General features: G+C 37.2%; 1 protein-coding gene across 7 annotated transcripts in view; it reads right to left on the bottom strand.

Annotated features, from left to right (window-relative positions):
* The window catches only part of THSD7B (thrombospondin type 1 domain containing 7B), a 952,777-nt gene that overhangs the window by 93,793 nt on the left and 837,373 nt on the right, over positions 1 to 21,611 (bottom strand). For all 7 annotated transcript variants that reach the window (XM_037848906.1, XM_037848908.1, XM_037848910.1 and 4 more), the window contains one exon: positions 17,325 to 17,475. In XM_037848906.1, coding sequence (XP_037704834.1) covers positions 17,325 to 17,475 — 151 coding nt within the window. The remainder of the gene's footprint in view (positions 1 to 17,324; positions 17,476 to 21,611) is intronic.

The following is a 21,611-nucleotide window of genomic DNA, read 5'->3' as shown; positions in this document are numbered from 1 at the left end:
CATTGTCTGCACCAGAAAGCACCTCCAGCCAGAAAGCCACAGTGATCAAGGTTCGCCTCACTGGTTTTCTTCCCTCAGGAATCTAGTTCCAAGTTGCCTGCTTCCAATGTCTGAAAACTGTTGTTTTATATATTTTGTCCCTGTTTCTTGTCATTTGCAATGGGAAAATAAGTCTAATCCCTTTTATTCCGTCACTGCTAGAAATGAAAGTTCCCTACCCTCTCCAATTCTATTTGAAATAGCTTTACAATCATTTTGGTTTAATCATGGATGAGTCAATTTTTGACATTTTGTTTAAGAGCCATGTTTTAAACTTTTTGAAAATTATACTTTTACAAGGTATGAAAAAGACATTATTATGATTTGTTGTGTTTATTAATCCTTATCTCTTAGAAAGATATATAGAAGACTTTATGGATAAAAGTATATACAGTGAGGGATATACTTTAAAGGCATCCAGCAGGAGAGGGGATAGGAAGTAGGGGAGAAGAAATAAATGAAACAAGGTTTGTCATATGGGGATAATAGGTGAAGCTAAGTGATCAGTGCATGGGGTACATTATACTGTTTTTCCCTAATGAGAATTTCTATTGTAAATAAATAAATTGAGAGGGAGGGAGGGAGAGAGGGGGAGAAAGAGAGAGTGCTTGAGACTGACTGACTGACTGCAATGGAATTCTAATTTTATACTCCAAACTGGTGATACTGAGAATCAAAGAAATCAGACAGTAGAAAACAGAGTGACAAAAAACAATAAATTATAAAAACTGGAACAACCCAAAGACTGCTCTTATCAGATGGCCACTTTCTCCACAGCATGAAATGAGGCACCCTTCAGGTGGGGCTTAATGTGGCTCTGGAAATGAGAATGGGTCTCTCGGTAGTATTAAATCTCATTGCACACAAGGGTAAAATATTCCATAAGCCCCTGGGTAATGAATTATCATCTTCTGACAAGAGCCAACATCAATTTAGCAGAAGAAACCAGAATGCACATTCCAGATTATGGAACATTATCATCATTCTCCAACTCTAACTTTCAGCTAGGTGAAACAAAGGTACTAGGCAGCCTGGGGATCCTGAAGGTTAGGTGTATCTTCCAGAGACAGATACAGATTTTCATCTGCATGTTAATGACTGTTAGGAAGGGCTGGTGAAGTGCCTGGAGCTAAGTCCTAGCACTAAACTTTGGGGAAAATTGTTTCCCTGGAAACAAAACTTTCAGAGGTGGGGCTAAGGTGCTAGAACTGCTGAGACATCAGTAATTAAATGCCATTGCTGAACAGGCTTTGCCAAAAAATCACTGGACCACCATGAATAGAAGGTATTTTTCTTAACTTCAAATACTTAGTTTCAGAGTAGTTATCAGAAAACGGGTAAGCATTTCTCTTTCCCTTTAAGGCAGTGTCTAGCCTGAAGGAATAACAGCCGTGCTCTATACTGGCTTTCCCTACTATGCGCTCTACACATGAAGAGTCAGGGAAAAGGGTAGATATTTTGGAAGCACAATATTAAGACTATGATCAAATTCAGATTCAATCACCTTTAAGCCCTATGTAGCTTCTCTACAAAGTCTTCCTTCGCGATTCTTCTTCAGAGGCTGTCCTGGTGATAATGCAAAAAATTTGAGTCACTGACAATAAGGCTGCATTTGGACCATTGTTCAATGAGTCTCTAACTCCCACCGTCTGAGAGGATGCCTGACTACACAGCTAGTCATCCTCTGATACATTCAGATGAAGGTGAATCAATTACAGTTCAAATCAGGTTGCCATACCTAAGTCATCTTTCTGGAGAAGGTTTCCAAAGGCTTGCTTCTGCAAATTATACATCAGTTTGGAAATTCATCTCCAAGAACCTCTCTTCTTTCTCCTAACAATGGCATTGTTTAAGGTATTCCTTTGGCATATATCCAAGGACAGCAATAAATAGAAAATCTATATTGCTCATCGGAAAATTTCTGCAGAGACTGGTAGCATAAATGAAGAAAACAATATATTCTTTCATATATATCAGACACTGAACAGCTTCAAACAATCCAGGACATATGAATTCAGAAATTTGTAAATCTCTCTTGAAAAACATATGATTCTATAAGCCATCAGCATAATTTTGAAGTATGAAGGATAAGGATAAAAACTAGAAAAAATTTACATGGATAATGGATTATTGGGTTACATATAATAAACCATTAAATATATACAGGTATGTATATATACCTGTATATATATATGCATGGATGTCTACAGGTACACACACATACACACAAATTTAAAGGGTAAACACTATTGAGAAGGTTTTTATATGTACAGCTCCATAATCTTTCCTTCTAAAGTGTTCTAGACAAGTGCACGTTAAGTCAAAAAATAAATGATATAAATATGTTTTATGGCAACAAGAAAGAATAAGAGCATGAAAATAAATGAAAAACATGGTTTTCCATTTTCTTCAAATTCCTTCTTGAATCATGCTTGTTTTTGCTTGATCCATTCACAGTTACAAGTTCTTCCCAATACAGTTTTAAAATGGTTCCCAAACAATTTTTAATGGCTTTGTCTTGTTTGTTCTTCTGTACTGTTTGCAATTGGCTGTTACTTCAAGGTTAGTAACCCATTCATTCAAACTTATCTTTCTAATACCTTATTTTTTGTGACTACTATTAAATTACACATAAGTCATTTTTCAGTAAAGGAGGTGACATTTTATTTCTGTAAGATCGAATAATAATTCATTTTATGTGTGGGAAGGGATATTTTTTCTGTGGTTTAGAAAACATACTTGTACTTGTCTTCTGGTTTGCAAGCACACTGTAAACAGTGTAAGGGGGCTTCCTATGCTACAAGGAGCTTTGATTTGCTGCTTCTTCCTTTTATTTATTTATTTTTTTAACAATTCTGTATCATGTAATACTCTCTGCTATTCACTTTATACATATTATCTCCAAACCATAATCTGGAAAAACAGCTGTCATCTTCATTTTCCTGATAAGGAGACTATAACTCCTTATGGTTTATGTAACTTGGCCACAACTATACAGCTTGGCAAGTGTTGCAGAATATTAGACACTGGAACCCATCCTCTTTCACGACTCCCTTTCCTTTCTTTCTCAGAAGCCTACTCAATGAGGTACATCATTCAACTTGGAAATACACTCCTTTACAAATCCAATACCCAAAAGCAAACCAGAAAAATGAGACAACAGATTTTACAGACTATAATATCCTCAAGGACAGGAAATGTGGCTTCTCTTTCTTTCATAGTGGTTGGGAGTGTCTAGCCTATCTGTGCATCTTATTGGCTCTCTGAAAACAGGTTACCAAATATCTCTGTGACTCAGTCTATTCATCTATACACTGTAGGGGTGGGGGGGGGTATTAATATCTATTACATGGTGGTATTGTGATGATTAAATGGTATAAAAAATACAAAATCTTAAGAACATTGTCTGGCACATGGCAAGCATGTGTAAATGTAAGCTAAGGGTTCATATAAAGTTAAGTGTTAGGTGTTCAACAAAGAAATTGTAATTAAATTGAGACTTAGCATGGGACTTAAGATATAATGACCGGGGAACCTAAGATGGCGGCTAGGTGAGACAGGGCAAAAAAACACCTCCGTGAAAAATACAAGATAAAAGCCAGAAAATGATCCAGAACACCAGTTCCAGTGATGCACCAGCCAGACAAGGTCTGCTAAATCCACAGGGACCGTGCACTTGGTGAAACCGGGAGTCTGCATTCTGAAATGAGTGAGTGAGCCGGCTGAAAGTCCGGCGGCCACACTGCAGTGTGGGGAAATGGTGGGCTGGCGTTTGAAAACGGACTAGTTCTTTTTAAAAAAACAAAACAAAACAAAACAAAACAAAAAAACCCGGGAGCGGCTGCGGATATGGCAGCGAGAACCACACAGCGAAACACAGCAGGAGTGGGCCTTGTGAACACCTCAATATCTGGCGTGGAAGATAGCCCTTCCTGCACCTGCTGCTAACTGTCTCGGAGCCAGGAGGGCAGAGGGGAGCCAAAAGGCGAAAGAAACCGCGCCCCTTGCAGCCATCTTCCCGGCGGGCTAGGAACGCTCCTGCCCGGGGCTGGAGCCACAACCCAGAGCTGCGCCATGGGTCGCAGTGTGACGGGGAGTGTTTCCCGCAACACAGGCACACACCACAATATCAGCTGTGGACCGTGGCCTTTAGTGCACCCACAACTAATTGTCCCGGAGCTGGGAAGGCAGAGCTGTGCAAAAAGGGGGAAATTAACACGCCCCATTCAGCCATCTTTACAGCAGGCTGGGAACACCCCTGCACGGTCCAGTGGCCCAGGGCTTCCCTGGAGGGCCAGCATGTACTTGTGATGTGGCACAGCCTTCCCTTGGCAGGGTTCCTGTAAGAGCACGGCTGGGAAGGGGGACTCGCTCAGAAATCCCAGGGACCCTACGCCAATACCAAGGACTTGTGGGTCAGCGGCACAGCCAATCTGTGGCGAGACTGAAATGAAGGTTTAGACTCTTGCAACAGCCTTAAATCTCTGGGAACACCTGGAAGGTTTGATTAGTAGAGCTGCCCTGACTCCCTAACCACTCAGACACACACCCAACATTCAGGGTGGACAGCACAACAACACACCCAAACTTGGTGCACCAATTGAACCCCACAAAAATCAGACCCCCACATGCCACAAAGACAAAGTTGGGGAGAACTGACTTGAGGAGAATAGGTGACTCACGGACACCATCTGCTGGTTAGTTAGAGAAAGTGTACACCACCAAGCTGTAGTTCTGACAAATTAGAGAATGGTGTTTTTCATATCCTGAAATAACCCTATCAAGTAAAGCAAATGCCAAGAGCCAAAAACAACAGAAAATTTTAAAGCATATGATAAAACCAGATGATATGGATAACCCAAACCCAAACACCCAAATCAAAAGATCAGAGGAGACACAGTACTTGGAGCAATTAATCAAAGAACTAAAGACAAACAATGAGAGCATGGCACAGGATATAAAGGACATGAAGAAGAACCTGGCACAGGATACAAAGGACATGAAGAAGAACCTAGAAGAGCATAAAGAAGAACTTGCAAGAGTAAATAAAAAAAATAGACGATCTTATGGAAATTAAAGAAACTACTGACCAAATTAAAGATTCTGGAGACTCATAGTACAAGATTAGAGGAAGCTGAACAATGACTCAGCATCCTCGAGGATCACAGAATGGAAAATGAAAGAACAAAAGAAAGAATGGGGAAAAAATTGAAAAAATCAAAATGGATCTCAGGGATATGGTAGATAAAATAAAATGTCCAAATTTAAGACTCATTAGTGTCCCAGAAGGGGAAGAGAAGGGTAAAGGTCTAGAAAGAGTATTCAAAGAAATTGTTGGGGAAAATTTCCAAAACCTTCTACACAATATAAATACATAAAGCATAAATGCCCAGCAAACTCCAAATACAATAAATCCAAATAAACCCACTCCAAGACATATTCTGATCAGACTGTCAAATATTGAAGAGAAGGAGCAAGTTCTGAAAGCAGCAAGAGAAAAGCAATTTACCACATACAAAGGAAACAACATAAGACTAAGTAATGACTACTCAGTGGCCACCATGGAGGCGAGAAGGCAGTGGCATGACATATTTAAAATTCTCAGAGAGAAAACTTTCCAACCAAGAATACTTTATCCAGCAAAACTCTCCTTCAAATTTGAGGGAGAGCTTAAATTTTTCACAAACAAACGCTGAGAGATTTTGCTAATAAAAGACCTGCCCTACTTCAGATACTAAAGGGAGCCCTACTGACAGAGAAACAAAGAAGAAGAGAGAGATATACAGAAATTTAACAGACATATATAGAACATTACATCCCAAATCACCAGGACACACATTCTTCTCTAGTGATCACGGATCTTTCTCCAGAATGAACCATAGGCTGGGACATAAAACAAGCCTCAATAAATTTAAAAAAATTGAATTTATTCAAAGCACATTCTCTGACCACAGTGGAATACAAACAGAAGTCAATAACCATCAGAGACTTAGAAAATTCACAAACACCTGGAGGTTAAAAATGAGGGGGATATGAAAACATTCCCGGATAATCAAAAGCTGAGGGACTTCATCACCAGTACATCAGTCCTATAAGAAATGCTAAAGGGAATTGTGCAGGCTGAATGGAAGGGACACTAAGCAATTGACTGAAACCACATGAAGAAATAAAGATTTCCAGTAAAGATCACATGGTAAATATCAATAACAATACTATTGTACTTTTGATTTGCAACTCCACTGCTTACTTTCTACAGGATCTAAAATACATAAACTGTAATGATAAATCAGTGATTTTGGACTCAACGTAAAATATGTAATTTTTGAGAACTACATAAAGGTGGGGGAATGGAGAAGTACAGGAACATAGTTTATGTGTCCTATTGAAGTTAAGTTGGTATCAAAGAAAAACAAGAGTGTTATAGATTTAAGAGGTTAAATTTAAGCCCCATGGTAAACACAAAGAAAGTATCAAAGAATATGACCATAGAGTTGAAAAGTAGAGTATGAGTTACAAGAAATGGGGGAAGGGGCAATGGGGAGTTAAGAAAGAGTGTAGGGTTTCTGTTTGGGCTGAAGGGAAATTTCTAGTAATGGATGGTGGGAAGGTGATGGCATTGCAACATTCTGAATGTGATTAATCCTACTAATGGAATGCTAGTAAGGGGTTGGAATGGGAAGATTTATGCTGTAGATATGTTGCCACAACTGAAAAAAAAAAAAAGACAGTCTAAATAGATAATGACAATTAAATGCCAAGGATGATCCTGGATGGGATCTGAGGATGGAGGAGAGGAGGCTCAAAGGGACACAGTTAGGATATAAGAAAAAAGAAGGAAATATAGAATGTAAGCTTTGTATCAATGTTGAATTTCTTGAACTTCTTAGCTGTGCTTAATGGGATTGCATAAAAGAACGTTCTTGTTCATGAGAAATGTATATGTGAATTATACATTAGTTCAAGGATGTGTGCAGCTTGCTTTCATATGTTCAGAAGACCAAGCAATAGATGAGGGATGATAGGGAGGGAGGGAGGGAAAGAAAGAAATGGTGGAGTGACAGGATATTAAAGTTGGTGGATCAGGGTATCGGGGGAGGGGGGTCAGGGTATGCTGGAGTTCTGTGTATGGGGTTTGTATTGTTTTTGCAACTGTTCCTGTAAGTTTGAATTTATTTCAAAATAAAATTAAAAAAATATATATATAATGACCAAGAGCCTTACCACTCAAAGAGTGTTCCTTGAATAGCAGAGTCAGCAGCACCTGGAAACTTGTTAGAAATACAAATTCATGTCCTCCCCTCCCCCGAAACTAAATCACAGTCTCTTGGATGGGGCCACATAAATCTGTTTTAACACCCTCTCTAGATGATCCTTATTGTGTGCTCTACGTCAGAGAATCACTGACTTCGAGGTTGTTAAATCCTGTACTTTTAAATCATTTTATACAGTGCCTAACATTTTATTAGTGAATACTGGGTGAACTAATAAACAATCCTAGTCATCTAAGGAGTCCTTTGCTATACCTACATAGTATATATAGTTGATGAGGACTGTGAGCCCTCAGTGGCAGTGACAATCTCTCTCATGTATATTTGGCCCAAGAGTACATGGCACATGCAAGAAATTCAATAGAGTTTTGATTAAGTGGCTTCACTAAATTTCTTTTACTCACAAATTATGTGTTTATTATCTACATTTGCATTAATTTTGTTATGTACACACATTTTAACAGTAACAAAATAGTAAAAACATTATGTGGTATTCCATATTCTGGTTGACCCATGTCTCTGTAATTGAATTTACTAGAAATTGCATAACGGAGATTTTTTAGCAACAACATTTACTATGTAGGCAAACAAAAGTATATTTAAAAGTATATATAAAGACTTATTGAAGATAATTTAATTTGATTGGTTATTATTTTTTTTAATGAGATAAGTTACAGGTTTCCAGAAAAAATCATTCAGAAGGTACAGAGTTCCCACAACCCACCCTCAACACACAGTTTCCCTATTAATACTTTGCATTAGCATGGTATTTCAGTTGCAACTGATGAAATACTATTATTATAATTATACTATTTACTGTAACCCATAGTTTAATAAGGGTCTACTGTTTGTGTTGTACAGTTCCTTGGGTTTTTAAAAATTTTTTTTGGTAACATATACAACTTAAAATTTCCCATTAAAACCACTTTCACACATATAATTCAGTTGTGTTAATTATATTCACAATGTTGTGCTACTATCACCACCATCAATTACCAAAACTTTTACAGAACCCCAAACAGAAACTCTCTACCCATTAAGCACCAACTCCCCATTCCTTAACCCCACCCCAGCCCCTGAATTCTAGTTTCAGACTCTATGAATTTTTACATAAACTAATTATTTCATGTAAGTGAGATCATACAATATTTGTCCTTTTCTATGTGGCTTATTTCACTCAACATGATGTCTTCAAGGTTCATCCATGTTGTAGCATGCATAGAAATTCATTCCCTGTTACAGCCAAACATTGTCCCATTGTATGTATAGACCACAGCATGTTTATCCATTCATCTGTTGATGGACATTTGGGTTGCTTCTGTCTTTTGGCAATTGTGAATAATGTCACTATGAATATTCACATACAAGTATCTGTATGAGTCCCTGCTTTCAGTACATTTAGGTGTATACTTAGAAATGGGATTGCCAGGTCATATGGCAATTCTATACTTCAGTTTCTGAGGAACTGCCCAACTGTTTTCCAAAGGGGCTGCACCGTTTTACATCCCCACTAGCAATGAATGAATGTTCTTTTTTCTCTGCATCCTCTTCAACACTTGTCCTTTTCCATTTTTTAAATAGTAGCCATTCCAGTGTGTACGAATGGTATCTAACTGTGGTTTTGATTTGCATTTCCCTAACGGCTAATGATGCTGAACATCATTTTATGTGCTTATTAGTGATTTCTATATCATTTTGGAGAAATAATATTCAAGTCTTTTTCCTACTTTTTAATTGGGTTGTATTTCTGTTGTAGAGTTGTAGGACTTCTTTATGTATTCTGAATATTAAACTAATCACATATGTGGTTTCCAAGTATTTTCTCCCATTCTGTAGGTTGTCTTTTTATTTTCTTGATAAAGTCTTTTAATGTGCAATATTTTAAATTTTGAAGTCCCATTTATTTATTTTTTCTTTACTTGCTTGTGCTTTTGGTGTAGTCTTAGTAACCATTGCCTAACATAAGCCCCTGAATATGTTTCCCTAAATTTTTTTTAAAGAAGTTTTACTGTTTTGGCTCTTATATTCAGGTTTTTAATCCATTTTGAGTTGATTTTTGTGTATAATGTGAGGTACGGGTCCACCTTTATTTCTTTGCATGTGGATATCCAGTTTCCTGCACCATTTATTGAAGCAACAATTCTTTCCCCATTAAGTGGACTTGACACCCTCATGAAAAATCAATTTGCCATAGATGTGGGTTTATTTCTGAACTCTCAATTTTATTCCATTGGTCAAAATGTCTGTCTTTGTGCCATTACCATGCTGTTTAGATTACTGTAGCTTTATAATGAGTTTTAAAATTGGAAAGTATAAGTCTTCCAATTTTATTTCTCTTTTTCAAGATGGTTTTGACTATTTGGGGCCCCTTACTCTTCTATATAAATCTGATGGTTAGCTTTTCCATTTCTGCAAAAAAATGTGTTAGAATTTCGATTGGGAATATGTTGAATGTTTAAATTACTTTGGGTAGAATTGACAACTTAATAATACTCTTTTAATCCATGAACTTGGAATGTCCTTCCATCTACCTGTTTTGGTCTTCTTTGATTTATTCATCAATGTTTTATAGTATTTCATGTACAAGTCCTTTAAATCCTTGTTTTCATTTATTCCTAGATATTTGATTCTTTTAGTTGCTACTGTAAATGGAATTTTGCCCCTGATTTCTTCTTCAGATAGTTCATTACTAGCATACAGAAACACTCCGACTTTTTGTGTTGATCTCGTACCCTGCCGCCTTGCATTCATTTATTAACTCTAGCAGCTTTGTTGTGGATATTTCAGGATTTTCTATACAAAGGATCATGTCATCTGTAAAATTTTGTTTCTTCTTTTCCAACTTGGAAGCCTTTTATTTCTTTTTCTTGCCAAATAGCTCTGACCAGAACTTCCAGGACAATGTTGAATAATGGTGTTGGCAGTAGGTATCCTTGTCTTGTTCCTGATCTTAGCAAGAAAGCTTTCAGTAATTCACAACTGACTATGATGCTAGCTGTGGGTTTTTCATATATGCCCTTTATCATGTTGAGGAAGTTTCCTTCATTTCTAGTTTCCTAAGTGCTTTTATCAAAAATGGGTACTGGATTTTGTCAAATTCCTTTTCCACATCAATTGAGATGATCATATGTTTTTTTTTTTTTTTTTTCCTTTGTTCTGTTAATGTGATGTATCACATGCATTGATTTTTTTATGTTGAACCACTCTTTCATATCTGGGATAAATCTCACTTGATCATTGTATATAATTCTTTTAATGTGCTGTTGGACTGTTTGCTAGTATTTTGTTAAGGATGTTTGCATTTGCATTCATAAGGGATATTGTTCTGTAATTTTATTTTCTTCTGATATCTATATATGGCTTTGGGATAGTGTGAGACTGGCCTCATAGAATGAGTTGGGAAGTGTTCAAATTTTTTGGAAGCATTTGAGCAGGAATGATGATAAGTCTTCTGGTCCTCAGCTTTTCTTTTTTGGGGAGGTTTTTGATTCCTGACTCAATCTCTTTACTTGTTATAGGTCTGCTAGGATCTTCTATTTCTTCGAGTCAGTGTAGGTAGTTTGTGTATTTTTAGGAATTTGTCCATTTCATGTAGGTTATCTAATTTGTCGGCATACAGTTATTCATAGTATTCTCCTACATTTCTTTTTATTTCTCTGGGGTCAGTAGTAATGACGTCTTTTCACTTCTGAATTTAGTTGCATCCTCTCTCTCTCTCTTTTTTTTTTGTCAGTGTAGCTATAGGTTTGATAGTTTTATTGATCTTTTCAAAGAATCAACTTTTTAGTTTCCTTGATTCTACTTTTTTAATTCTCTATTTCATTTATCTACACTCTAACCCTTGTTATTCCCTTCTGTGATGGTTAAATTTACATGTCAATTTGGCTAGGTTATGGTGTCCAGTTGTTTGGTCAAGCAAGCACTGGACTGATTATTACTGTGAGGGTATTTCATAGATTCAAATTATTAGTCAGTTGATTACATCCATAGCTATCGTCCACAATGAACAGCCACATCTCAACAAGGGCATTGCTTTCAGCAATCAGAGAAATCTAATCCAATCAGCCGAAGGCCTTAAACTGATGATTTCAGTAATCAGGAAGAACTATTTCTACCCCTAATGCAGCCAGCCAGTGTCTCCTGTGGAATTCATTGAAACCTTCATCAAGGTTCCCAACTTGGAGCTTGCTTTACAGAATTTGTACTTGCCAATTCCAAATGGTCATGTGAGCCAATTTCTATAATAAATATCACAATATTTACACTTCCTCTTGAACTGATCTCTTTATAAGAATCTAGTGTTCTCTGTCCTTTGTAACAGATTTCGACTTGAAGTCTATTTTATCTGATATTAGTATAGCTACCGCAGATCTGTTTCAGTTATTATTTGGATATTTTTTCCATCCTTTCACTTTCAAACCTTCTCTTGTCTTTGAATTCAAGGTAAGTCTCCTGTAAGCAGCATATAATTGGGACATGCTTTTTGATTCATTCTGCCAATTTCTGCCCTTTGACAGGAGATTAATTCATTTACATGTAAAGTAACTACTGATAATGCAGGATCTTCTTCTGACATTTTGTTATTTGGTTATTGTAAGTCTTTTACCTCTCCTGTACCTTAATTCTTCCATTAGGGCTCGCTTTCTTACTTGTTTAATTTTATTTGGTAGGATACTGTTTTGAGTCCTTTTTCATTTCTTTCTGCATATAAGTTTTAGATATTTTTTTTTGTGGTGACCATGGGGCTTAAATTTAACACCTAAATCAAAACAATCACATTTGATTTCATACCAACTTAACTTCAAAAGCATATACAAACACTGTTCCTATACCTCTCCATCACTGAACCTTTTCGTTATACTTGTTTCCAATTATATCTTTACATATTGTATATCCACAACTACAGATTTATCATTACTTTTTATGAATTTGTGTTTTATAACCTGTAAGAAGTAAAAAGTGGACTTACATACCAAAAATACAATACAATAGTACTGGCATTAATAATTACCCATTTAGTTATCTTTATGGGAGGTCTTTATTTCTTTACAGCACTTCAGTCCATTAGTGTTCTTTCCTAGCTGTCTGAAGAACTACCTTTAGCACTGCCTGAAGGGAAAGTCTAGTGGTGACAAACTCCTTCAGTTTTTGGTCATCTGGTAGTATCTTATTTTCTTCCTTATCTTTGAAAGACAAACTCACTGAATATAAAATTCTTGATTATCAATTGTTTTCTTTCAGTACTTTAAATATTTTGCTCCACTGCCTTCTTGCTTCTATGGTTTCTCTTGAGAAACTGGAACTTAATCTTACTGGGACTCCTTTGTACATAATATGCTGTCTTTCTTCTGCATCTATTAGAACTCTTTCCTTGTCCTTGGCATTGGACAGAGTGGTGTTTTGGAGCTACGTACCCCAGAACAAACATGTTTTTAAACTTAATTCAGTCTTGTGGGTGTGAACTCTTGTAAACAGGACCTTTTGATGATATTACTTCAGTTAAGGTGTGGCCCAGCTGAATCAGGATTCCTTAAAGAGAAGGTCATAGCGAGAGTAAAACAAAGGAAGCCAGAAGTTGAAAGTTAATGGAACCAAGAAGAGAAGAGAGAAACTAGAAAAGGCTGTTATGTGCATTGCCATGTAACAGAAAAGGCAAGGACCAAGAATCACTGGCAGCCAGCCACAGTCTTCTGGGAGAAAGCATCACCTTGATGACACCTTGATTTTGGATTTCTCTTAGCCTCACAACTGTAAGCCAATAAATTCTCATTGCTTAAGCCAACCCATTTCATGGTGCTTGCCTTCAGCAGCCAGGAAACTAAAGAAGACAGTTTGACTGCTATGTGTCTGGACATGATTATCTACAAGTTTATCCTGTTGGGATTCTTGAAATGTGCGTATTCATGTCTTTCTTGACATTGTGAACTTTTCTGTCATTATTTCTTTGAATATTCTTTCTGCCCCTTTCTCTTTTTCATCGCCTTCTGAGAGTCCCATAATGTTGTATATTGGTAACCTTGTTTTGGTGTGCTGTACATCTATTAGGCTCTGCTCACTTTTTTTTTTTTTTTTTCCTGCTTTCCAGCCTGAATCCTTTCAGTTGTCTTGTCTTCCAGTTCAGTAAATTTTCTTCAGCCAGTTCTAATCTCTTACTGAAACCCCTAGGGAATTTTTCATTTCAGTTTTCTGTGGTCTTGAACTCCAGTACTTCTGTTTGCTTCCTTTTCAAAATTTCTATCTCTTAATTTCAATTTCCATATTGTTCATGCATCATTTTCCTAATATCCTTTAGTTCTTTCTCTGCATTTTCCTGTATCTCCTTAAGCATATGGAGGATCATTTTTTTTTTTTTTTAAGTCTTTGTGTGGTACTCCCAAAGATGGTTTTCTGGATTTTTATCTTGTTCCTTCAGTGGGCCATCTTTTCCTGTTTGTTTGTTTTCTTACAATCTTTTCTTGCACATTGTACCTTTTAATATTTGAAAGTGTTAGCTCTGGGATTTAGTCCCTAAGCTGCTTTTTCTGTAAGTTTATATCCAGACAGTGATATGCCAGAGCTATCATATTGAGTGCCATGAGGTAGTACAAACAACCCAACTTAGAAAACACTTTTCCTAGTCTTTGCAAATTGGCTTTGTGTTGGCTGGTGCACTCCTTCTGAGTTTAGCCCTTCCCCTACTATCAAGAAGATCAGCCCAAGGTGAAATTGCACCGCTCCTTCTTTCTGTGTCTGTGTCTGGTCCTGGGCTTGCAATTACGGCCTTTGGAGTTATCCCATTTTCAGGAATCTGAATGCCTTCTCTACTCCCTACAAAACAGAATTTTCCTTCCTCTTGGATGCTTCATAAGTTTTTGCCCTGGCCCACTTTGATTTAATTATTTCTTATACTGCTTTAGCTCTCAACAAGCTGCTTCTGCATGTAAGGTAGGTTTGGGGGTGGGGAGGGGCAGGCAGAGATGAGTGTCCTGATTCAATCCTTTAGGCTCTCTCTCACTGATAGACTGGCACTGACCTACAGGTACACCAGCCTGCATAAAAGGGTTATTCTGCTACCTCGAGAACAGAGCCAGGGACCCACAGTGGAAGCACAGGTAGGTTCCACACCACGCTAGGTAGGGGTTAGGGAAGGGGCACATAAGGGCACCACAAGCTTCTCCTACTAGTTTTAAGTTCCAATTTCTTGATCCAGCATTCACCCAGTTAGTGCAACTTTTTTTCTGAAAATTTGAGGAAGATGGCTTTGCCAGAATTTGCTAGTTATTCAGAGATTCTGTGGGGAACTGCATCCCAGAGTGTCTTATGTAACTATCTTGGTTCACTAAAGACCCCTAAATTTCTTTCAATTACCTGGCAAATCGACCTATTCACTCTAAAAGCACATTAAACTTAATTCACATTAAATATAGTTTTTATAGCTAAATTAAAATGTAAGCTTCAGAGTATTTAATGGATATACAAGAGAAATACATTTTGTCCTAGAAATATACTAAGTTTGCTTTTTCAGAGCTTATTACTTGTCTCGTTTTTTATTTGTTTGTTTATGTGTTTGGCTCTAAAGAACTTTCCTGGGAAGAAAAAGAACAACCAATAAAGCATGGCTGATCAGTTCTATGAACATACATTACATTGCAAAGTATCAAAGCAGAATTTGATAAGATAATGGCCATTTTAGAATCCCTAAATCAGCACATTGTTTCCCTTTTCTCAGAAAAATGACATTGAAATAGTTTATTCCGAATTACACATCAGGCACAATAATTTACCTTGCTACCTTTGCTTCAATCTCAAGTACACATGATTTGGGGCATAATACTGAAATCTTGAAACTTTAAAAAAATTAAGTCACATGCACAGAACAGGGAAAATAACCAGGTGTGGACCCTAATTGTTATTATTCATATTCTTTTCATTTTGAAGTCTCCATTCTCACACTTGTGATAGGCATGGTGTCTGAGAACAACCAAGGCTATTATGGTCAGACCTGGAAGACCATGGACATGTGGTCTCAATCACAGCATAGTGTTGTTATGAAACTTAGAGTTACATGTGGTTTCCAGCACAGTGTTGGTTATAGAACAGATACTCAATGAAAGTTATTGTTGTTACTGTTTTTATCATGTAACTTAGAAGACATACATCTTAATCAATTGAAGGAACATCCCTCTCATTTCATGCAGACAAGTGCATAACTGTCTATGCCTTCTTCCAGACACATGAAAGGAGGTTAAAATATTTCTCTATCTCTCATTTCAAAAATAAAGTAATTATTTTGGAAAAGCAAACCTTAAAGAAAACAGCCTCATAGAAACTCAAAAACCAAACGCAGGATGTCAGGCCATCACAGCATTGTGTAAAGTGCTCCTACAACAAAAATTTTATCTCAGTATCTCAGTAGCCAGATATCTTGACTTAAGAGGGCAACATTTTCATTGCAAAGTGATTAGAGCTCAAGTGGAGTCTTCTGTGAGCAAATTAGACAAATAAGTGAAGAAGAGCATGACTTTTACGTTTAATTATACTTCTGCAGGTTACTAATTCTTCTGCAGGTTGATTCATATAGTACACGCTAGCAAACTTTTTAAGTGTGGACTAATCATACAGGCAGGTAAAACAACTTGCTTTTTTTCTTAAAATAAATGTCCCATTTTTAAAGAAAGACAAATACTAAGTCCAAATCTACACTAATTCTTTCATGATAAGTGACCTGGGTATTTAAGAGCAAAGGCTTTGTTTTGGCTTCATCAGACAGAATTAGTTTTGTTCCCATTTTTATCAGTTATTAAGTGTGGAATTTGGGCATACTAGTTAGGCGTTCTGAACATCAGTTTCTTCATCTGTAAAATAGGATTAATAATAGTACTTATGTAGCTGGGTTGGTGTGAGGACTAAATGAAATAATTCTTGTATATGTCTGGCACAAGGTAAGTACCCAGGAAGTAATAATTCTCATTATATTAAAGCTACATGCAAAATAAATGACTTAGTAGGAAAAGCATTCCATTGTTACAGAGTTATTCTTTATTGGTGCCTCTTCATCTTAATATTGTGTTGGCCTACCACCAAAGAACAACTCAAAAATAAAAATAATAAAAACAGAGAGAAGTCTCTCTCAGGATTAGAATTATAGAAATATCAAAGTTAAGGCTGCAACAATTAATGAAGAATCAATAATTAAAATCCTCAAGATGGGTTATTAACAGATTTAAAAAATAATTCCCTTTCTGTATAAAGATTACACACAGTCCTTCCACAAATTGTCAGTTTGACAGCTGAATTCAAAATATCCTCATTCTTTCCTTCTTAATGTTTGAACCCATATAACATGTTCCCACTCTTCACTTTTTTTCCAATCCTTGCTCAAAATACGTTTAAATATCAGAATTTATCTTCTGAGAATATTAAGTTGACCCACACTACCTGAATAATATCTATTTTGCCACACTTGCATTGTGTTTTCATTTTTTTAAAAAAGGAGAAAAATAAAGGCAAATGATTTAGACTTAGAAAAGGGTTTTTGTCAGCTTTGGAAGAGGTAGAAACATGGCAAAAGAGTACCTCATCTTTGGGAAAACAGCAAAAGGCAAAAACACATCAACACTAACAGGAGATAAATTTAACAGTGGAATTCAGCTCCAAAGATATAATTGATTCTGCAAGGATAAAAACAGAACAGAACCAAGAGATTATAATGAGAATCATTTCGGTACGAAATTAGACCACTTTAACAGTGGTGTGCAGTTGAATCCTAGTGTGGTCATTATAGGCTCATTTTCTTTATCCTTACCATGTTAAAGGTCTTGAAAGAAGCCCTAGCATTTTAAATTGCTCACTCTTGCTTGCTGAAATCTCTCTCTCAATCTCTCTCTGTCTCTCATGTCTCTCTTTTGTTTTTCCTCCTCCAGAAAAATTATTCTCCTGTGTACTAGGAAAATGCTTTGGAGAGCAGCATGGGGAGTACACAGAGAACAGTGAAGACAGCACTGGAGAATTAGCATATTGACAAGGAGGAAAACTTACCTGAGGGCATTTGCTCCATGGTCCCCAGTCAGACATAACACATTCATTAGGACACAGGAGAGAACAGGACTGGGTTTCCGGGGGAACTTCTTCCTGGTTGCACAGGCCACTGTCCACTGCTCCTCCTTCACTATCTGCCATATTCACACACCTATCAGGCAAGATCATAAGATAGCCTGATTACTTAAAGCAGTGGAAAGCAAACTTAAAACAGTTATATACTATACTGTATATATTAAAATAGTTATATATACTATATAGTATGATACTTACCTATCCCTCAGGGAAAACTAACATAAGGCCAGTAGAGAAAACAGGAATAAAATATTTCCTTCTTCAGTCTTTACTGAGGGCTAACTCAGTGGTGGGAACTTTATTCAGCAGGGCAGCATTGAACAACAGAAAGACTCGAGACAGTGCTTGCCCTCGACGAGCTCTCACTCCGAGGGGACCCAGCGTACATGCCCTCAGGTGTAGCACTGAGGGGATGTTCCTTTATTGTAACAAATCCTGAAGCCTCTCCTTCTCTGAATAAATTCGTCATTTTGTAGTAGCTTGTGCCTTCATACTCCCTGCAGCTACCTTTGACCTTTCTCATAATTCTATTTCGCACCATCTAAACTTTCCTAGTTTTTGTCCAACTTGTTTAAGGTCACAGCAAGGTAATGTGAAAAGCAATTTGATATGTCAGTCTTTCACGTATTTTCAGTAAAGACTTTTGGTATTGCAAACCAAAGGGCAATAAGCAAGTTTTTTTTCAAGCAACAAGTGAGCTTATAGTTTAAATGCAGACCTTGTAGTTGTTTGGACTGTGTTATGCTTTGAGAGAAGTCCATAAGACAATGAGACAAATAATTACTGTTATTGATAAGGGTGATGAAGAGTCATCAAATTAAAACCAATGTACAATACTATGATATACCTGCCAAAATGGCTTAAAAAAAAAAAAACAAAAAACAAGGATAATATCAAGTGCTGACATGCATATGGGGCAATTGTAACTCTTTTACTCTCCTTGTTAGAGCCTGAACTATTTGGAACACTATTTGGCACTATCTAGGAAAGCTAAACACTTAGATATAATGGAACCCCCAAAATTCCACCTCTATTTATGCAAATATGTATACCAGTGTGTTCTAAAACAATTGGACTGAAAATGTTCATTAGTAGCACTATTTATAATCGAACAGACCACAAACAATCCAAATGCCCAACAGCAGTAGAATGGATAAATATATTGTAAATTCATACAGTTAAACACTATGTAGCGGTGAGAACACATGAACTTTTGTTACATGAAACTATATGGATTAAACTGATAAATATAATGTTGACACAAAAGAGTATATACTGTATGATTCCATTCATATAAAGTTCAAAAATAAGCATTACTAATCTATGGTGTCAGTAAGGTATAAAATTACCTTCATAGGAAAGGTTAGTGACTGTTAGGGACTTAGGTGGTGCTGGTAATATTTTGTTTCTTGACTTCTGGGCTGATTGCACAGATGCATTCATATTGTGAAATTCATCAAGCTGCATCCCTATGATTTGGGCATTTCTCTGTATTTATGACATATCCTAATTAAAAGTTTATTAAAAATGATTTATCCCCAAAAATATTTAATGAGGACTCAAAATGCACAACCCTCTTTTGTTCATTGTTGGGATACAAAGTTGTTATTATTTGTTAATAATGATTGATTTTATACACATTTTTTAGGACTTTTTTTTGTATGTGTGTGCCAGACAGTTGCCTGATGCAGGGGTATATACAGCATTGCAGAAAGACAGACAAGTTCTCTGTTCTTATGAGTATTTTATTCTAGGGCTAATGATGATAGTTAAGAAGAAAATGACAATTATGAGGAGATAAATGGTGCTATTTGCTAATCTGGTAATTTTGGACACAATGCCATGACCAAGGAGCAAGTGTTTTAATAGGGATGTGCTGGAGAGCTTTTGGTTCTCCCTAAATCATGCTATGCTGGAATGAATTATCCTGTGTTAAGACTTTTCCTTTGTACACATATTTGACAAAACAAAACAAAACCAAAACAAACTTCAGATAAAAGGCAAAGTATCCTCTTGCCTGGGGCAAAATAAAACAAGCTTTATGAGCTGCCAAGTAGTGAAAAACTAGACATTCTATAAATGAGGTTAACAAAAAATGGTAGACAGAGGGGAGATTTATGGGGTGCCTTCTAGTATAGGGAGGCATGTTACAGAGGAATCTAGGACTTCAATTTCCCCTTGTGGTAATACTTAATAGTGGAAGGCGGGACTACAGGAGGGCTTAAGTGTCTTTCCCTGGACAACTTAAAAACTGGATAAATTGGGAAATTTTGAGTTGCATATAAATCACTGCTATAAAAAGTAAAAAATAAACAAACAAAAAAACCTGGAAATTCCTTTCCTTCCTGCACACTCTCACCTGAAATTCTTTTCTAAAAATATTTTACTGACAGAGGTAAAATTTCTGGTTAATGATGGCCAGTTGAATGTATGCACTAGCCTCTTCTCATTTCCAACATGCCATGAGGACAATAGTAAAGGAATTCGTTACCGAAAAGTGGGTAAACATGAGCTAACATGGGTGAGGACAGCCACAATGAAAGGAGACTAGAAGGACTAGTGGTGACTGTCCCAGCCCATCTGAGAGAGCTGAATATTAAGCCCTCAGGAGAAAACAAAGAAACAACCCCATTTACACTACAGAACACATAAAAGATGTGGAAATTTGTAGAACCAAGTACCTCTGGAAAGGAGGATGAAAACTGGAGGACTGCGTGAAAGTCTGTTTAAGAAGACGACCCTGAGGTCTCCTCTCCCAATCCACATGTAGGTGACTGCCCCTCCCCTCTCTCTGTGGGTGACCAAGGTTTATTTTCTGGAATGGGTCACAAAAAGGGTCTTTGTGCTAAGGAACATACAGTACCATCAAGGATGGGGACACCTTACTGATAACAGAGATTTGAGTAAAAGTTCATATACTGAAAATTGAGATGACCATTCCATTTCCAGCTGTGTTAGTTTCTATTGCTCCTTACCACAAACTTAGCAGTTTAAACACACCGATTTATTATTTTACAGTCCTATAGTACAGAAATTCAAAATGGACAAAAAAAAAAAAGCATTGGCAGGGCTGCATCTCTTTCTGGAGGTTCTAAGGGAGGATCAATTTCCTTGCATTTTCCAGCTTCTACGGGCCACCGGTGCTCCTTGGCTCACAGCTCCCTTCCTCCATCTTAAAGACCAGCAGCATCGTGTCTCTCTGTACCTTTCTTCTGTAGTCACATCATCTTCTGATTCACTCTCTCTGTCTCTGCCTCCCTTTCTACTTTAAGGACCTTTGTGATTAGATGACCCCACCCCCACCCCCCACCAAGACAATGCTGGATAATTTCCCTTTCTCAAAAGTCCTTGACTCAATTACATCTGCAAAGTTCTTTCTGCCACTTATGTCAACTTAGACACAGGTTACAGAGATGAGGACATAGGCAAGTTTGGGGGCTATTATTCTGCCTATCATACCAACCTTCTTTCATTGGGTTCCCAGAATACTGGTGGCTAGGATTATCTATTTCACTTATGATTTAAAAAGAGACTTTTCTGAGGATTCTGACAAGCCCAAGAGTAAAGACTTACAGTGACTGAAATTTGGGGTGGGTTGGCGGGTGGTTCCCAAATGAAAATACCCCTGCAGTTATTCCCTACATGCTCTGCATCATCAATTTTTCTTGCCATATCTCCTTTGAGCTATCACCTCATTTCTCTCAAATTCATTCCAAAACTGCTCTAAGGCATTGACTACACTTGTCTACTTCTTCTTCTCCAGTTAACTTGAATTCACTTGAGTCATGCTCTGTTGCCATTCCAGAGGAACTTCTTGTGAAAGGTCATCAAAAGACTCCCCACTGTCAAACCCAATGGTCGGTTCTCACTCCTAATCAGAAGCACTTAAAACAACACATTACATCCCCCTTCTTGAAAAACTTGCTTATTTTGGCTTCCCACTTCCTTGGTTTTTCTCCTACCCCACTGACTGTTCTTTCACAGTCTCCTTTGGAGGGCTCAGCTGAGTTACTTCTTCTCTTATAGATCTATACGAAATTTATATGTAAATGATGTCCAAATTTATAGCCCCAACTCCAGTCTCTCCCCTGAACAGCAGATTGTAATGCCTCAGTTGGAAGGCCAATGACATCTCAAACATAATGCATTCAAAACAAAACTTTTGATTTACTCTCTCTAACCTGCTTCTAAGTTCTTCATCTCAACAAATGG

This window comes from Choloepus didactylus, chromosome 9, assembly GCF_015220235.1.
Source record: "Choloepus didactylus isolate mChoDid1 chromosome 9, mChoDid1.pri, whole genome shotgun sequence".
NCBI classification, from domain to species: Eukaryota; Metazoa; Chordata; class Mammalia; order Pilosa; family Megalonychidae; genus Choloepus; species Choloepus didactylus.
The sequence above is the reverse complement of the archived record's forward strand: the minus strand, read 5'-3'. Positions and strand labels throughout refer to the sequence as shown.